General features: G+C 41.0%; 1 protein-coding gene across 2 annotated transcripts; it reads right to left on the reverse strand.

The window, feature by feature from the left end:
• Positions 1 to 109: 109 nt before the first annotated feature.
• On the reverse strand, positions 110 to 18,256 carry mms19 (MMS19 homolog, cytosolic iron-sulfur assembly component). Of its 2 annotated transcripts, none has more exons than XM_044102741.1 (31): positions 18,131 to 18,256; positions 17,379 to 17,427; positions 16,504 to 16,604; positions 16,315 to 16,400; positions 16,121 to 16,195; positions 15,232 to 15,301; positions 13,974 to 14,102; positions 13,823 to 13,884; positions 12,566 to 12,652; positions 12,424 to 12,498; positions 12,272 to 12,349; positions 11,595 to 11,733; positions 10,321 to 10,475; positions 10,113 to 10,191; positions 9,103 to 9,228; positions 8,930 to 9,011; positions 8,753 to 8,850; positions 7,972 to 8,115; positions 7,722 to 7,877; positions 7,546 to 7,642; positions 6,752 to 6,854; positions 6,038 to 6,118; positions 5,816 to 5,942; positions 5,635 to 5,741; positions 4,604 to 4,660; positions 4,346 to 4,532; positions 3,340 to 3,422; positions 3,068 to 3,232; positions 2,866 to 2,925; positions 2,223 to 2,323; positions 110 to 1,733 (listed from the first exon to the last, which is right to left on the reverse strand). In XM_044102741.1, exons 1-31 carry the CDS (start codon positions 18,216 to 18,218, stop codon positions 1,703 to 1,705), a joined length of 3,078 nt encoding a protein of 1,025 aa, XP_043958676.1. In that variant the 5' UTR covers positions 18,219 to 18,256; the 3' UTR covers positions 110 to 1,702. The 2 variants fall into 2 exon arrangements, with proteins under 2 accessions (XP_043958676.1, XP_043958677.1); XM_044102742.1 differs by having other exon boundaries at positions 6,038 to 6,115; positions 18,131 to 18,241.
• Positions 18,257 to 18,276: the final 20 nt, after the last annotated feature.

The following is an 18,276-nucleotide window of genomic DNA, read 5'->3' on the forward strand; positions in this document are numbered from 1 at the left end:
CGGTATTTACCAGAGGGCCAGGGCCAGAACAAATACATGAACACCAAAAAAAAAAAAACTGAAATATTTCACCGTTTAATATATTAAGCAGCTCCAGTTTTATTTTTTATTTATGATTCTGCAATCACAGAAATGAACGTAAAAGCAATTCAGAAATCAGTTGGTTTTTTTTGTGCAAATCCATAATTGTGAGTTTAATGCACATTTTTCACAAAAACAGTCAAAAACATTGGCTTTAAGTGATTGCTAACCCACACCTGCAGATGGCAGTATAGCCTTACTCATGCTATAGTCCATGATTGACATGGCAAGAAACAAAAAGTCTGATTTACTATCATACATAGGCACCAATATCATGAAATCCATTGCAAATATTTGTAAATTAGCACCAAAAACAAGTCATTTTGATTACAAAATAAATTAAAAAAATTCTGAAAACCCGGCGGGATTGATTAGCTCTTGAACTGCAGGTTTCAGACAACTGACGATATCTCACAGTGGCTGAAACATTATCATTGATAAAGTAAAAACTCTGAAGAGAAAAAAATTAAACTGGTCAAAGGAAACAATTAGTTACAATTTCAATGTCAGCACGTATTACCATAAGTAAATTAATCAGCGTAATATCTTCAGTACAGGGTCCAGATCCAGTTCTGCCGGGGCACTGACCTCTCATAGCCCCCCACGTAGTACCGGCCATGTAAATGAGAATTTGTGGTAAGAGTATATAGTAAAGCAAGCTAAAGCTAACTAGACTGTTGAGAAAGTTAGCCTCTGAGTTTTATTTATTTTTTAAATTGAAAACTGGTCACTTCTTTTGATTTCAAAATAATGCACTAATTTTTTGTTGCTCAAACAGAAAAAAAAAATCTTTAAAATCTGGCTAATGAGAAAAGTCCGAGGGGTGTGAATACTTTTGCGAGGCGGCATATTTCCTTGGCAGAGCTTTTTGAGGTCCAAACATTCTCACCGACTCGACGGCAACCTTCAACCAGCAACCACGTTTAAATATCGACAGGAAACAAGGCAAACGAATAACACTTCCTGTGTGAGTCCACATAAAACCTTTGAGAAGTACAACAATCTCCATTTATGTGTCGGAGGACTGGAACGGAATCCGTTCAAACGTCCTAAACATTCAGAGCAACGGCGCAGGCTGTCAGTGTGAGAGGTCCCGAGCTGCACAGGGTTTAAATAAAGTTCAACTCTGAAGCTTCTCAGCCGACGTCAGCTGAAAATACCGAAATGAAGGAATCTATGGATCACTGAAAGTCAAACTGCTTTATTGCTTCAGAGTTCATAAAATAATAATAATAATGGTAATAAAAAGGTTTGTATTAATAACCAGCCATGTACAAAATGTCTTCAGTTTCATGACATTTCATCCAAAGTAAGAAAACGCCCCCAAAAAAACAACAGATGCTGTGTGACTTGGTTCTTTGCATAAGTTGTGATTTATAAAATTCAGACGGCAGCGTCTGTGACCCGCTGCATGGCTCCTGGTGAAGCCTCCAGTCAGGGCTCAGACACAATCATGGATCCATGAAATGCTTCCTCAGGCTGTGTGTGTGTGTGTGTGTGTGTGTGTGTGTGTGTGTGTGTGTGTGTGTGTGTAGTGAGGCCGATGAACACTTTTCTGAAGGGAGGAGAAGGGAGGCAGAGTGCTCTGCTACTTGGTCCTGGAGGTTTTTATGGACAGAGATCACCTTCCACCAGGGCTTCCTAACAGGAACCTGCAGGGAAACCAAACAAACGGCAAAGATACAAAATATCACCATGAGTCTTTGAGTCTTTCTAGAGGAGATATTTTTAGTACACTTAAATAAAAGATACTAAAAAGTGGATTTTTAGTGAAATAAAAGAAAAAGAAGCTTCTTTTAAATCAGTTATTCTTGAATATAGATAACTGGATGATTTTTTCCCCCACTTAAAACAGGAAAAATGTCTCACTGTAAGTGAAAAAAATCTGTCAGTATTCCTCTGGTACATTTTTAATTGTTTTGTTTTTTTTAATCCATATTCAAAAATAATTGATTCAAATAAGCTCCTATAGCTGCTGAAAAGTTACTTAAGTTCGTTTTGTCTTGTTTGTTAGATTTGGGTTTGTTTGCAGTGGAAACCCAAAAACAAGATGAATTCAGCTACAAACTGATGCAACCTTCAGAGCAGGACGAGTTCAAACAAAGGATGATTTTGGAACGATTGAAACAATGTGACCTCACCACTCTGCTCTGGCCTGGACCGCCTCTCTCCTCACCAGCCGCTTCCTGTCGTCCAGGGGCGGAGCCAACGCTCGCAGAACACGCGACCGGAACGGCAACACCTTCACACACACACACACACACACACGCACGCAGACACGGTTTATACAGTAGGACGTACAGCTGACAACATGATGCCTGCCAGTGTTTTGTGTTTGAATTTATAATGTATTTACACACTCAGATGATCATCTATCAGACCTTTGTTTTATTTAAAAGTATAAATCCAAAAGTCTGTTGTGAAGAGCAGATATTTCTACTGAAGTCTGGATTTAAATACAAAAACTCTGCAAACTAAAGAAAAAGTGAAGTCAGAACAAACGAATACAATGAGTAATAAGAAAGCAGTAAACTAAGAAAAAAAGGAATAAAATGAGAAAAAGAAATGAGGTCAGAAAGAAAAATTAAACTAACGAAGACAAAACGACCTTTCTTTCAGAGAATTAAGATCTATGATTGCCTCACTATTTTCCAAAAGGACTAACATAATCTCCCCCCCCTGTTTTATGATCTAAATGAGTCTTTATAACTTCATAACAGTATAAAGTCTAAATAAAATGAATCTATTGGTCTTGAACAGGAACAGGTTCAGAGTGTTTGTTACCTCGTGAGCTGGGAAACGGGAGAGAGCGAGAACGCATCGTATGGAGGCCATGCGGATTTTCTGGGAAGGAAAGAAACAAAACATAAAATGAACAAATAAATGAAAACACTTCAGTCATTTGTTGGTGCAATCCTCCTATTTTAGTGAAGCAAGCAGCATCACTTTCCTACTGATGCTGTCCGGACAGGAAACAGCGCCTCACCATGGCTGGACTGCCGATGAGGGCCAGCAGCCGGCTGACCAGGGCCTCCAGCTGCAGGACCAGGACCTGCGGGGGGTTTATGAGGACGGGCTGCAGGCAGGACAGAGTGGACAGCTGGACGCCCTCGTCGGGACATGTCAAGGCCTCCAGCAGCAGAGACAGGAGCTGGGACAAAAAAACAAAACAAAAAAAAACACGCCACACCGATCAGATAACTGGTGACCAGTTATCTGGTCCGATTGTTTTCCAGAGAGGAAACGTGTGGACCTTACAGCTGGCAGCTCAGACACCTGGACCTGCTTGGGCAACTTGTTGACGATGTTGGACAGAGCCTTCAGGTAGTTGGCTTTCTTCTCTGTTAGGCAGCAAAAAGACCAGAGAGGAAACCGAAAAAACACATTCCAGTTAAAAAAAAAAACCCATACGGTCACAAGTTTACAAACACAAGCAGGATTACACACAGTGTTCATAATTTAAAGGGGCAGTACTATGTTTTCCAACCTCATAGCACCATTTTATAGCACAGTCAATAACTATGCTGCCTTCCGTTGTGATAAAAAAGCTGTAGATATCTAATATGAATTGGAAAAAATTCGGACTTTGAAATTTAGCATCTTGAAATTGTGCCTCTGTCTCTTTAAAAAGCTCTTTCTGAAACTCCGCCTTCAGGAAGTCATCACAGCGCTAACCCTTTAACAACGGTTTTACCAGCGTAGAACTGAGAGGTAGCTCCTACAATGAGACGCACAGATCCACCAGGTGTTTGCTAATGGATGCTGGCTAGTCTGAAGGAGCTGAGTGGAGGAATCATGAGGCAGAAGCTTGGAAAGGGCTTCCTGCTGTACCTCGAAGGCGGGCTTAAGTCCACCCAGGTGTTTTACAGAGCCGAATGGTTGCCGTGGGAAATTAAAGGATTTCTCAAACAAAATAATTGTGGCCAAGTATTTGACTATATTGGGTTTCAAATGAACCATTCCAGAAGCTGAATGTCTACTTTATCTTGTCCAAATCCAGTTTTAACATGTTTGGGTTTAAAGTCCCGTTTGAAAACCCGATTGCGACCAAGAATCAACAGTTTGACTGAAACTTTCACATCGGATCAAAGAAAGTTTGTGTGAATCATTTTGACAATGTGCAAGAAAGAAAGAAAAATTCACAAAACAAATTCCAACTTGAGCAACTAGGTCTTGTTTTCAAGTTGTGTGTTGCAACCAGTGAGAGCAACTTGGGTGAGATCATTGCCACTGATGAGTGTTGATGTGTTTATGTTTCTCCAACCTTGCGGCGCAGCGTTGAAGCCCTGCACCAGCTTGGCAGAGTTCTCGCTGAAGAAGCGCTGCCGATACATGATGCGGACGTCGGCGTGGCAACCGCGGTTCAGGACGTCGGCAGAGTCGCTCATCAGCAGCGAGAAGCTGTCAGCAGCCATTGGGCCGAGGAGGGCGTCGTCGAGCAGAGTGAAGAGCTGCACAGGGCGGGTCGGGTTCTTCAGAACTTCTGACTTTTGTTTTAACTCATAGCTCACAGTGTTCTCACCTTGTCGGTTAGCGCTGAAAATAAAGGGTGGTATCGTAGCAGCAGAGCCTTGGCAACCTGAACATGATTTCAGTAGAAAAAGAAAAACAACCCAGTGTGATCTTTATGCAGGGTTTCTAAAAGGCTTCACCAGATCAAATTTAAAATTATGAATAAAATACAAGACCTGTAGCACCACAGAAATGAACAAAATAAATGCATTTCTTTCTCAGGGAACCAAAACTGTGAAACTGATGTAGCCTGGTTTGGGTTGGCAGCAGGAACGAGCCAAAGGTGAAGACGAATGTTGTCCAGTCAACTGCAAAAAAAAACTAACTAGCTTTTTTGCGAATGTCGCCCAGACACTTGCTGATAAATTTATTTATTTAAATAGTAGATGCAAAGAGCTAGCTAGCCATCTTTTAGCCAAAAGAAAGTAGCAAAAAGCTACATAGTTAGCTCACTTTTTTGTGGACGTTGTTCAGTCAACTGCTGTTAAATTTGTACTTACCCATGACAGATCACTGATGTTTGTAACAACTGTCAGTCAACAATAATATACATTGCTGTACTCTTCCCATTATGCATTGTTTAGATTTTATGTCTTTTTTTTAGTATGCTTTTTTGTTTTTTATTTCTTAACTTCTGATACTGTGTCTTAGTGTTTATACTTGCTGTAACATTAGTTCCCCCATTTGAGAAATGAATAAATCTGAATTTGATAAATGCAAAATGCTAGCCAGCTAGCTAACAAGCATCAGCAGCTTGATACCAGTACCCTTAATCACCTCATGACACAGAATGCAGAGACGATCTCTGTGTGCAACTCAAACTTTTGCCTGACGCAAAAGTCCAGAAAGAAAAAAAACCCTACACAGCCTGATGTGATTGACATATTTAAGGGCGACTTGCATTTTCTTTAATAAATTTAAGATTTTCTAAGATCTTAATTTTAGATCTCTGAGTTTTAAGGCTTCTTAAAGTAGTGTGAATAGTCTGTGACAGAAATAAAAAAATGAGAAAATGAAAAGTTGCAGCTGATCGATCCTCACCCAGATCAGAAGTGTGAAGGCCTGAGTGCGCAGAGGGGAGGAGGGTCGGTCCAACTCACTGCTCACTCTCTTTATCACTCCCTGAATTAAACTGTCAAGACAAGGCCCTGCAGACAGAACATCACCATCATCATCATCACAGGCTAATTGTTTCAGACAAAAACCTGACGCTCAGGCGCACCCTGAGGCTTCTTGTTGACCAGCCCGGCGAAGCACTTGGCAGCCGACGTGTAGGAGAGCGGGTGTCTGCAGCTGCAGCTCAGCTCCTCCAGCTCCGAGAGCAGCCGCTCCTCCTGGGATAGCGCCACCTGCAGGGCACACGCAGCACTTTCAGCTTCACAAGAGTTTTTTTTCTTCTCTTTTTTTAGTAAAAATCAGAAACAAAGTTTAGGCTGAGACTCACGCTGCGAGGTAACGAACACACACAGGCCATGAGGAGACACACCAACTGGGTCTGACGCCACGATGAATCCTCCTGCTGCTGCTGGGGAGAAAGTAATACTACACACTTCAAAACATAATGCAGAGAGGACAAACAAACTCCAATGTTTCCAATAAGGTACAAGGATGATAAAAGTATTCTTATGGCTTGTGACAATAAGAAACCTAAACATATTTTAATGGAATTTAATGCTAGAAACCAACCCAACGCAGTGCACCAGCATAAAGAAAAAGAAAAATGTATTTGATGAAAATGTGTTAAAAATGATGCTGTATTTACTCTGATAACACAAAATACAGCTGATTACACTTACTAAATGACTTAAAAAGTAAATAACTTAATTTAAAATGCCTGCACTCTAATTTATATTGAACATACCATCCTTATGGTAAAACAAGGTGGTGGCAGAGTCATGCTGCCACCATTCGACAATTCAACATAGCATAGTTTCAATACTGATTAAAAGTTTCACTTTTAGTCATGTTGCTTTTCTATTTATTGTGCGTCTATGTCAAGTTTCCTGTTTGGTAAGGAAGCTGACACACTTCGCTGTAACCAAATCTACTGAGTGGTATAAACAAAGTTCCCTGACTGGCTGCTGTGAAATCAGTGAGTGGCAGCATCGTGCCTTGGGATGCTTGGGGAAACAGTTTTATTTGTGTGAAACACTTTTACCTGGAGCAGCTGAACGCGCGGTGGGAAGGAGTTGTCGGGCAGAAATGAGACGTCTCCGTCCAGGAAGAGAGACGAGGCCCTGGAGGCCGTCTGTTCAGCAAACCTGGCGACAAGGAAACACCCCGACAGGAAACCACATGAAAACCCACCGACATCAGAACAGAGATCTCAAACTGATGAGGGAAATCAACAATCAGCAGTAAAAGAAATTTAAAGGGGCGGCATTATGTATTTTCTAGGCACATAGTGGCATTTTATAACACTATCAAGCAACTGTGTTGACTTCAGTTGTTATGAAAATACAGTATATAAATATCACTTAAAAGAAATTTGAATTTGAAATTTAATGCCATAAATTGGGCCATGGTCTCTTTAAGAAGCTCCTGCTCTTTCTGAAACTCTGCCCTCAGGAAGTCATCACAACATGGATCCTCTACTGACCCTTTAACCATGTTTTTACCACCAGCTGTTTGCTAATTGCTGCTAGCTAGTCTGAAGGAACTGAATGGCTCAGAAGCTCAGTAACTGCAGGAGCTTCGTCCTCCAAGGCGGGGCTATGTCCACCCTGGCATCTTGCACAGCTGAATGGTTGCCATGGAGATGAAAGAATTTCTCACAGATTCCTGAAAGAATCAAAGCAAAACTACATCTATGTTTTTGCTGAGGGAGTAACATTATAAGATGAAGTAAAGCTCAAAAAAGTGAGCTTGACATAACACCGCCCCTTTAAGTCTCAGGTTTCATATTTTTCAAAATGATTTTTTTTTTTGACAACTTATTGTATTTGTGCTAACATTTGCAGGCGGGAGCAGGCGGTGCTGATAACAGGAACCATGGCAGACAGGACCTCCTCCTCTACCAGCGGACTACGACGACCCGATGACCCGTCGCCTGTCAAACACAGTAATTATTTGAGTTTCATCACAACGCCTCCGAGGTTTCAGAGCGTCGATGAAACTCCGGCCCTCACTTTGCAGCGCAGCTTGGAGCGCCAGAGACAGCAGGCGCAGGACGATGACATCATGAAAGCATCGGCTCGTGTCCTCGCCGTCCTGAACCCGCTCCGCTATCCTCTGCAGGCTCAGGCAGGCGCGCACCACCTCGTCCACGGAGAAACGATCAGGATCTGGATAAAACAAACAAACAAAAAAAAAACGATGTCGTCACCGAGTTCCATTCGCTTCCCAACTCCAGAAAAGAGTTGGTGGAAGGAGGATCACCTGCGTGTGCCGAGCTGAGAATGTCCAGGAGGACGGGCGCGCTCTCCATGACGACGCTGGCCCGGACGGACACCGCAGCCAGCGCGGACAGGCAGCGCTGACGCACTGCATGATGGGAACGCAGCTCAGACGACTCAATTTGGTCTAAATTTAAGAGGAAAAAGAAATTTGTTATAAGCGCAAAACTACCAGAATTCAAGCTGAATATTTCCATCTGGGGCTGCAAATAATTATTTTAGTAAATTGATTATTTTCCCTCTGGGATTAATAAAGAATAGTCATTAAATTGACAATGGAATAAAAAATAAAAATCTGAACATTCTGTAGATTTGTTATTTATGTACTAGAGGCTTTTTAAATGCGGTCTTAAATACTAATAAAACAATTTAATTCCTTTCTTAATAAGAAAATAAACGTTCTATTGCCTAAAATTTAACAATGTAGAATTATGTTAGTGAACGATTGATCATTTGTAGCAATGGACGCACAGCTAAACAAATGTGAAATATGAAAACAATACCATGTAGAGCTGATCTGTTGACTATTATTTGAATTAAGTGATTAATAATTGGATAACAAAAGGTGCTTAACAGGAGATTTTATGTGAAATGTATACAATTGTATAGTGTTTTAGCTTAATTACAGCCCTAAGTGTGTTGCTCTTTTACCAAATGCATTTTTTTCAGTCTTTGTACTCCAGTTAATTTATAAATTAGTTGACAATTATTTCAGTAATCGATTAATCCGATGAATCGTTTCAGCCTGCCTTCCATCTGCTCACCAGAAAACATCTCCTCCTTCACCGTTGGGATCAGTTTGGTGACGAAGGCAGCAGGGTGCCGCTCGGCCAAGGCTCCGGCGCACTCCACCACGGCCACACTGGCCTCACAGAGGAAATTACCATTACAAACTGGTCTCAGGATTCATGGAAGTGAGAGGCAAAGCAACAGGAGCCGACCTGACTCTCTCATCCTCATCCGTCAGCAGCAGCCTGGTCAGGTGGTCCGCGGCGAGCTCGATGTCAGAGTCCAGCAGCAGACCTGGGGAGGGAGAAGAGCGTTTCAGCTCCTCTAGACGTTCCTGACCTGATCGGATGGACTGGGGCAGAGCAGGGTTTGGTGCGCTGCTCACCTGGTTGTTGGGCCAGAGAGGTGAGCACCGAGGTGGCCGTGATCTGCAGACTGGAGTTACTTTCAGACAGAGCTGAGAACACCAAGCTGCACAGGGAGTCCTTATACGCAGACAACAAGCTCTCATCTGGAGAGACAGAGAGCAGACGGTCTCCAGAGGACGCAGATTTACAGCATCGGTAGCTGTGGTTTTCATTAGCCACAGAATTGTGCTAACTGACATTAAAAACATAAATTTGCTTCATGGAAACACGGCAAGTTTGGAAAAACTTGTTTTATGATAAAAAAAAAAACGTTTGGGCGCTAGGATGAGGTGGTTTTTTTCTTTGGCGGTATTAATTTTGATTTATTTCACAAAACTGCAATCGAACCACTTCTTTTCGGGTCACGGGTCACAGCTAGATGTTGTCGCTACAGCAAACAGTGAAGAAGAAGACAGGAAGTGGTCAAAGTTTTGCGCATGTTTGTAATTAAAATACAGCTAGAGACTGCTCTCTCACACAGTGTGACATCTCCTCTGCTCCTAATGTAAATAATTATTGATCACCAATGACAGAAAGGCTGCAAATAAATATTAGCCCCCGTGTTCCTGTTTTTCTTTTTTATTACACCTCTTAAAGAGAACTCAGAATCTGATTAAATCTGTAGCAGCGCTTCTTATCGTTTTAGACGCTAGAGATCAGAAATGGAAAACAAAACATGTCTAAAAAAAAGAAGAAAAAAAAAGTACTCAACTAAGCTTGTTTATCTGCAGTTAAAACAGAAATTAAACGAGATTGTGAAAGCATGGTAGGAAAACCAAACCAAACTCTACTCTGACTTAACTGGAGCTGAAAAGCTCTTTGAAACTTGTGACATTTTGAATAAAATAGGACTCCTACATATTGGACATGGGGTCATCTTGGGGTTACCGAGTCTCCAAAACATTTTATTTCAAGCATTTTTGGACAAATCTTCTCCAAAGTTACCAAAAACGTTGGACTATAGCAATAAGGGAAACTCTTTCCTCACCGTGATCTACAGACTGACATGAAGCAGTTGACTGGATGAATCGTTGTGCCACCTCCAGCAGCGTCCGCCTGTGGGAACACTGCAGAGAAACGCCTGGATTAACATGATGTCACCATGACAACAAAACCTTCATTTCACTTTTATAGAAAAAGAAAAAAATAAATAAATTTTTAAAACCCCCAACAACACACAGCTGTTTCTGTTGTACCTGCGTTCTGCTGTTATACTGCTCCACTAGAGGGGGCACGACAGCACTTGTAATAATGTGGGCTGCCCTGTAGGAGGTGCTGCAGGCGGCCTGGAGTAGCTTAACGCTGGGCCACACCAGCTTCAAGTCGGGCTCAAACAGGTGGTGCTTACAGTCTGAAAAATGAAAAAAATCTAATCAAAAACAGACACGACGCCTCGCTGAAGTATCCACACCCCTTAAAACTGTCAACATTTTGTCATATTACCACCACAACCCTGAATGTAATTCACCAATTGATTTTCTACCAGTTTTGCTCTTTGTTTAGCTCCATCCTTCCTTACATCAACTCCAACCAGCTTTCCCGAAGCATGATGCTGCCACCACCATGTTTCGTTGTGTAGCTTTCGTCCGTAAAGCTACACTTGTGCTCTACGCATCAACTACTCAGCTGCCCGCCGCGTTCAGTCTATCCGCTCAGCTCTTCCCTGCTGTTCGCTCTGAACCAGCAGCTCCGGGAGGAGAAAAGCTGCTGTACTCCAGGCATCGCTCCCGTCATTTTAAAGATGCTTATTGGTCCCCCCAAAACGATGAAAACCCAGGCATTGTCATCAATCAATAAAATCCCCACGGGCTGATTATAAATTGGATGTTATGCTGCTAACACTTAGCATTCGTAAACAACTCAGAGGCGGAAGTCAGAACTCCGAGCAACACAAATAATGTTCCTGTCGGAACACGGTGCGCTAAATAATAAAACATAAATTAAATTAACGAAGCTTCGAGGCAGATAAATTTTCCTTGACAAATTTTAATAATCGAGGTGCTTGAATCATTCAAGGAATCATTTCAGCCCTACTGGCTAAGCTAAACAGGTAGGATGAACTAACTCTTTAGTTACCTAGCAACAACCTGCGGAGTAACTTGAACAGCTGTAGTTTCTCCCGCCACCTGTTTGGCAGTATTTCAGACATTTAAAACAAAAAATTTACCAATAATTATAGAAAAACTGATATTAAGTGCTCATATCTTGAAGCATTTTTCATCCATATCATCCAGCCATACTTCAAATTCTAAAATCTCAGTAAAATAAAAAGAAATAGCAATGTTTGCAATGTTACACAACATCTAAAAAAAAAATAATAATAAATTCTGACCTTCCTTTTCTTCATATCTATAAGTGATATACTTTTTAGAAACTCACCGGCCTCCCTAACAACCTTTTATGTATGCTTTCTGCCAGTCACACATTTTATTTCCCCCCTTTCGATCTTCACTGTGAATATGTAGCTCACCTCTGAGCAACAGGTCCAGGAAGGAGCTGAGGGAGTCTTCAGAGTCAGAGTTGAGAACAGAGCGAGAGAGACAGGAAGTCAGTGCGGTGACGGCGGCGAGGGCTGCTGCCTCGATTTTCTCGCTGGATGTCTGAAACACCTGCAGCAAAGCAACCAGAGGTTGTGGTAAAAAAATAAATTAATTAATTAAAAACACACACACACACATTAAGTTGAGCTGATGGAAAATGTGAAGTTAAAACTCATCCCAAAAAATGGCTTTACATCCTAAAGTTGAAGTGAAACAACTTAACACAGCAAAAGACAGAAAATCTTACCAAGTGTTTCTAGCGCAAATATCTTATCATACTTGAAATAAAACAAAACTAACTTTCAGGTAACGTTTCAGAAAGATAATGGAGCTTGTTTTATTATTTCATTGATAGCAAGACAATTTTCCTATGTTAAAAGTGCAATAATCTGCCAGTGGAACTGGTACTTTTTCATCAATTTTAAGGAATTATTGACTTAAAACTAGCTCTTATATCTTGCTGAAAAGGAACTTGAAAGTTAGTTTTGTCTTATTTCAACTATAAGACATATGCTCCAGAAACCAGCCTAAAAATACTTGGTAAGATTTTGTGTTTCTGCAGTGAAGAAGAAAGAGTTGAAAAGAAAAGAGCGCATTTGCAGCAAACCTCTCTGCGCAGCGAGCTCCACAGTCCCTCCAGGAACTCAGCCAAGTCTCTGTGCTCATACTGTCCCACACTGGCAGCCTGAAACAACAAGGCGGTTAAACTGTCCCTTTAAATCCCGGCTAACTGGGACGTGACTCTGCAGCGTTTCTCACCAGGGTCTGCAGCGAGTCCAGCTTGGCGCTCTGGACATCTGAGTCCAGCTTCTCGATGATGAGCGGCAACAGGAACTGGAAGACAGAAACCCGTTCAGGCTCCGCAACGGATCTCGCTGTGCGTGGGGTAACGGCGTTGTACCTCTGCAAACTTGGGGGTCCCGGTGAGGACGGCCCTCAGCGCCTGGGTCAGTTCCTCTTTGGTGATGCCATGGGGGTCATTGGGTGGCTGGGCAGGGGGGAAGAGACATGGTGAGACTACAGAAGCTAACTGATGAGGCCATGTTCTAGAAATGACAGAAACTGCTACTGCACTACAACCAAACTATGTTCAATTGTGTCATAGTGTTTATATATGCCAACTAAGCCTGCTACAATAACTAATGTTGCAGGATGATAAATTGTCTCAGTAATTATTGCGATAAATGATAATATTGTTGCTTTGAGACCATTTTCAAGTAATATAATGACAATGGCGTAATAATGCAAGAACCCATTCGCGAAGATAAATAAACTTTAATTTTAACAAATTTAAATACCGGAACTGGAAGACTGTGTAAATATCAAAAATAAATAAACAAAACAACCAAAACTACTAAATTAAATAGATGTAGACGCGCATATAAACAAAACTGTCCATCGAAAAAGAGGCCAGCTGAGACCAATGAACCTGCAAAGTTTTATGAAGAAACTTGAAACTTCACTCGCGTTTCTTCACTCATCCAGTTTTTAATAGGAAAACGAGAGAGATGAGAAAAACAATCATGTAAATTATCAAGCTCGTTTTAACTTAGAATATGACTAATTAATTTATTGCTTTTTGAGACAATTTTGCTGTCAACTCCCATCTACCACATCGAAAGCTACGACGCTAAACACACAAAAAAAACATAAACTTGGAAATCAACTAACAACTAACACCCTCCAACAGTCACACAATCTCTGGATTAGGAGTGCACCAATTGCGATTTTCTGGACAATCACCGATTTTTAAAAAGCCTGAGCCGCTGGTTCCTATTTTGGCCAATACTGATTATTTTTTTGTCTGAAAAGTTGCTTTTTTAGGGATTTTTCAGACAAAAATAATATATGCTGTAATACCTGTAAATAAATGACTGAGTTGTCACTCTGATGTATAATTCCTCCATCAGTAGAGATCTTAACAAATAACTCAAGGACTAATAGGCAGCTAATTTAGAATGAGGAATAAATAAAATCTATAAACCTAAGCTGACAAGAAAATGGCATCTAAACATCTAATAAAAAATAACCACCAAACATAGTGACGTATTACAAACCTCCCGTTCTCTTAATTTCATATCAAATTGGCCACTATCTGTCACATTCCCATTCTCTAACAGGCCAGACGTTCTAACCGGCTGCATAAACAGGAACTCACCGGGGAGAAGTCTATGGGGAAGTAGCAGGACGTCACTTCGAACAGCTCCTCTGTGAATTTGCCTGAGATGGAAAATAATGGGAGCCATGACGGTCACATGACGGCTTAGAGAGAAACAACGGAGACAAGTCTGACCTGCGTCTATTCTTACCCATGCTGTATCCCTGCAGAATGATGTTTCTGGCGATCTGGAAGGCCAATAGAAGGTTGCGGGGATCCCTCTCGCCGTCCATTGATTGGACGAAACCAAAAACAAAATCTGCGCCCAAACCCTTCAGTTCTGCGGAACATTGAAAGAGGTACAAACAAACAGGAAAAAAACAAAAAAACAACAACTCATAATTTGGAATGGACCTTGAAGCACTTTCACCTGATGCCATCCTCAAAATTGACATTTCTCTGAATGATTCCATGATATTAAACACCTGTTAAATTATTGGCATATTAACAAGAAGAGAGATCTTCAAAGAGTTGTTGTGGACAGAAGGGATCTCTGGTAACAGTCAATCTTTCAACACATCTGCAGAAGCCTCTGACTGAAGACTGTTTCTGCGTGATTGCACAGAATGTTATTACAAAAATTCATTTGCTAGATGGAAACTGAAATTTTGGAAAAACACATTTTTCTATTATAACTGTTCAAGCTAGCATGAGGTTGTTGGGTTTTTTTAAATTGGAAAATAAAAACACTTTTTTGCATCACACAAGTCACGTGATCAGCAACAGGAAGTTACTACGTGCGAAAGTGACAAAAAAAGAAGACGATAGGAAGTAGTTGGAGGATGATGATGCAGCATGTTTTTTAATGACTTATCGCTTGAACAAACTCATTCACGTGTGATTTTAATTGCGTTTCTTATTTGATGCAAACACCACCATTGCGGAACGGTGCTTTTTCAACATTAGCGGAATATTGATAAAGTTTTGCGCACATTTGTAATGGAAGTCAGGCTATTGTTTGGTGACTGTCATGACATCCCAACAGCAGAGATGATCCATCCATTTTCTAACACCCTTGACCCCAGTGGGGTCGCCAGTCTGTCGCAGCAGCAGAGATGATATCTCACGGTAACATATCCTGGATGACATCATCAGCTGTTGCTAAGCAGTGCTAATCCTTTGTCTTTTGCCACTCCTCTTTTAAATCTGTCATTTCAACTCTTATTAAGAGCAGGTATTATTTGAGCTTTTGAGATGCTAAACCAATAGCTTGTTACCATGGTTACGTGTCACACCAGCTAATGAAAAGTTAAACAATAAGAGTAAAAATCCTTCCTGCTGCACAGCGCCCAAAACCAGAGGGAGGAATTGTTCAAGCATGCATAAAAAAAACAAACAAACAAAAAAAAAAAACGGATCATGGATACCAAGAATCATTGAACAGCTCACATAAAAACGTTTTCTCTTACCGTCTTCCCTGGTTTCCATGAGGTTGATGAGCATGTTGTAGACACACGCTCTCTCTGCAAGCATCAGAGACTGAGGGGGCGACACAGACCGATTGTAGAACAAGTCAGACGACTTTTATCTGAGCTCATAAACATATTTCATTCAAGAGGAAGTGCCTCGAAGAGCAAAGCAAGAAGAATGCCACTTAGGCTGGATAGAGTGTGGTCAGATATCGCACGAGTGAGATGGCTTGTGCAAATGAGGACAGCAGACGGCAGATGGTGGTTACAGTTTGCTGCTATGGCTCAAAATGAAAGAGCAATGAAGAATAATTGTACTCATCCAGAAAAAATTCATAAATGTAGCTCTGGATGTAAAATTTGAACATTCTGTTGTCTGTTGCAATTAGCAATTAATCAATTATTATTGCATAATTAAACAAAATGAGCAAGGAAAACTTTGTTTACAGAGAAATCATAATCCATTTTTTGGATTATGATTTCCAAAAATCATAATGGGTGTGTGCTTTTTACTTCCGTTTTACTGATTGTTTTGGTTGTGTGTTTTTTTTTTATATTCAAAATGTCTTCCAGTTCCAGTTATTCACAAAATTAGCATTTATTGCTAATTTACTAATTGTAAACTGTATTAAGTCAATCTTGCTACAAAAATATTTTGAGATAATGGAATAAATTCCCTAAGAATTTTTTTTAAAGAGAACTGAAAACTCATTTTTTTACATCTTAATCCAGGATTATGTCTGAAATCTGTACAATGTGGTATCCAACTAACTTTGTCAGATTATATGACTTGGAAATGGTCTCAAAACAACAATATTAAATCGTTTATCGCAATAACTTCTGGAACAATTTATCGGCCAGTAAAATTGGTTGCAGAGCCAGGTCTCACCTGTACGTGAACATCCTGAAACACAGACCTCAGCATCGACACAGCTGAACCAGGAGGCAGCTTCCTGGATTTAGTCTGGAGAGAAAAAAACAAAACACACACACAATCAGAGCAGCCGGTTAGTCCTTTCACACTTTTGTTGTTTTATTTCTAAGACGTTGCTGCTGCTGTCAGCCCACACAGCAGAAACTCACCAGCGCCAGCAGCCCTCGTAACACCGGCGGCGTGATGACATAGTGGTCCTTCAGGCGGTTTTCGTAGAAGGCCAGGAGCAGTTCGACTGAGGAGGAGGGAAACTTGTCACTTCGGATAAAAACAAAATGGCTGCAGAGTCTCTTTCATTTTCCTACGTTAGCAGAGGAGTGAAGGCGGACGGTGTGTACCTTCTCTCTCTGTCAGAGCCCCGTAGTTGTCCTGGAGGACCTCAGAGAGCAGCTGGACCCCTCGGGCCCGAGTGTGAGGCTGGGAGCTGGTCAGGCTCTGCCTGCAGCAGCAACGGAAGAAATTCTGTTCATCTTAGAGCAATTCTAACTCACACAGTGCATGTTTTTTTTTTTTATTTTTATACTTTTGTTGCTTTTAGAAAACTCAATTCTGATCAACTAAATTAGGCTTTTTTTAAAATCAAAGTCTTTTTATTATTTTTTACATAAACCACAAAAAATACTGACCAAGTCGCACACAAAATTTGGCTTTTTTGACAAAAAATAAATTTTTAAAAATGCCTGTAATGTCCAACTGATTTCTAGAAAACAATCAATCAGTTTAATATAAATATTTAACATAAAATAATATTCACATCCTTGGAGCAGAAAGGGATGAGTGGATTGGTCTCAACCACACTACAGTGTTCCTCCATTCTTCATGCTAAACAACCATTTTAAGTTCAGCCGTAAGTTCTCTTCGGGATTGAGGTGTGGACTTTGACTAGGCTACTCTGGACCTTTTTTTTGTCAAAAAAGCAAAATTTTGTTGATCGTGACAGATTTTTAAAAGAAATAGAAATGCAAAACATTCGGAGGGGTAAATAGTGGTGGTTTTTTTGTCACTGTAGCTCAAGTTCTGGTTTGATCAGCAGTATGTAAATATCTACCTGAAACTGAGGGAAAGTGAAAAGCTGTTATTACAGGTGTTGCAACTACATTCACATTTTTACTTCAGACGTTTCTAAAATCTATGGAAATAAACACTGGTTGAATGATTCTAAACAAACAAAAACAAAAGAGTGATTGTAGTCTCTGTTGAAGATGCTCCTCACCCGAGTGCCTCCACCAGCTGCAGGATGGTAAACTGTCCATCTTTGACACCTGAAGATACAAAAACAAGTTCAATAACCATATTGAACTGTAAACTCCAAACAAACATGCACGGGTAAAGAAACTACAGAAGAGGAGTAGGGACACTGGAAATAGCCAGCCAGCTTCAATGGCAGTGCTGTGACTTGCGCAGGAGGAGAACTAACTTTCTCGGGGAATCTGTCGGATAAAGGTATTTTTATATGGTTGTTTAAAGTCAGAATTGTACGGGGAAAAACAGAATTCGTTTTTATTATTATTAATTTTTGCCACTTATCCTCTTCCATACAATGTTATCTATTGTCAGCTACAGAAAACCCAGCAGCATCGGTGGGTTCAAAGGTAATTTAATTTACAGAATGTTGCTTTTTTCCCCCACGCGGACAAAAACGCACCAGCGGCAACGGCTAGCAGGCAAAATACGGTTAAACCGCAACCACCCAGTGGCTCATTGTCAAGTGACAGCACAAAATAAAACTGCTTATGACATGCTGCTTTAATCAAAAATAATAGCATATAGAAGCATCCAAGCGCAGTTGTTTTATATCACGCGACTGTTGTATCACCACAGGATGTTGTGGCGCTAAGCTAGCTAGTTAACGAAGCATTACCGTGTTGCGCATCCTTAGAGGGCAGCTCTGTAGCCTCCCTGCGATTCTTTCACACTGACTCGTTTACTGTAACATCAACCAAAGTACGAAGAAGGCTCGCTTACCTGTCGCAGTATCCTTCGCCTTGCTGTCCTGAAGTCCTGAGACAAATTCCTCCACCAGAGACAGCAGCAAAGGACTTTCTGCAGCCATCGTGCCTGTCACTCCGCAGGGGATTGCGCATGCGCGAGAAGTTCAGGTCGATAAGAAC

This window comes from Gambusia affinis, linkage group LG20, assembly GCF_019740435.1.
Source record: "Gambusia affinis linkage group LG20, SWU_Gaff_1.0, whole genome shotgun sequence".
Lineage (NCBI taxonomy): Eukaryota > Metazoa > Chordata > Actinopteri > Cyprinodontiformes > Poeciliidae > Gambusia > Gambusia affinis.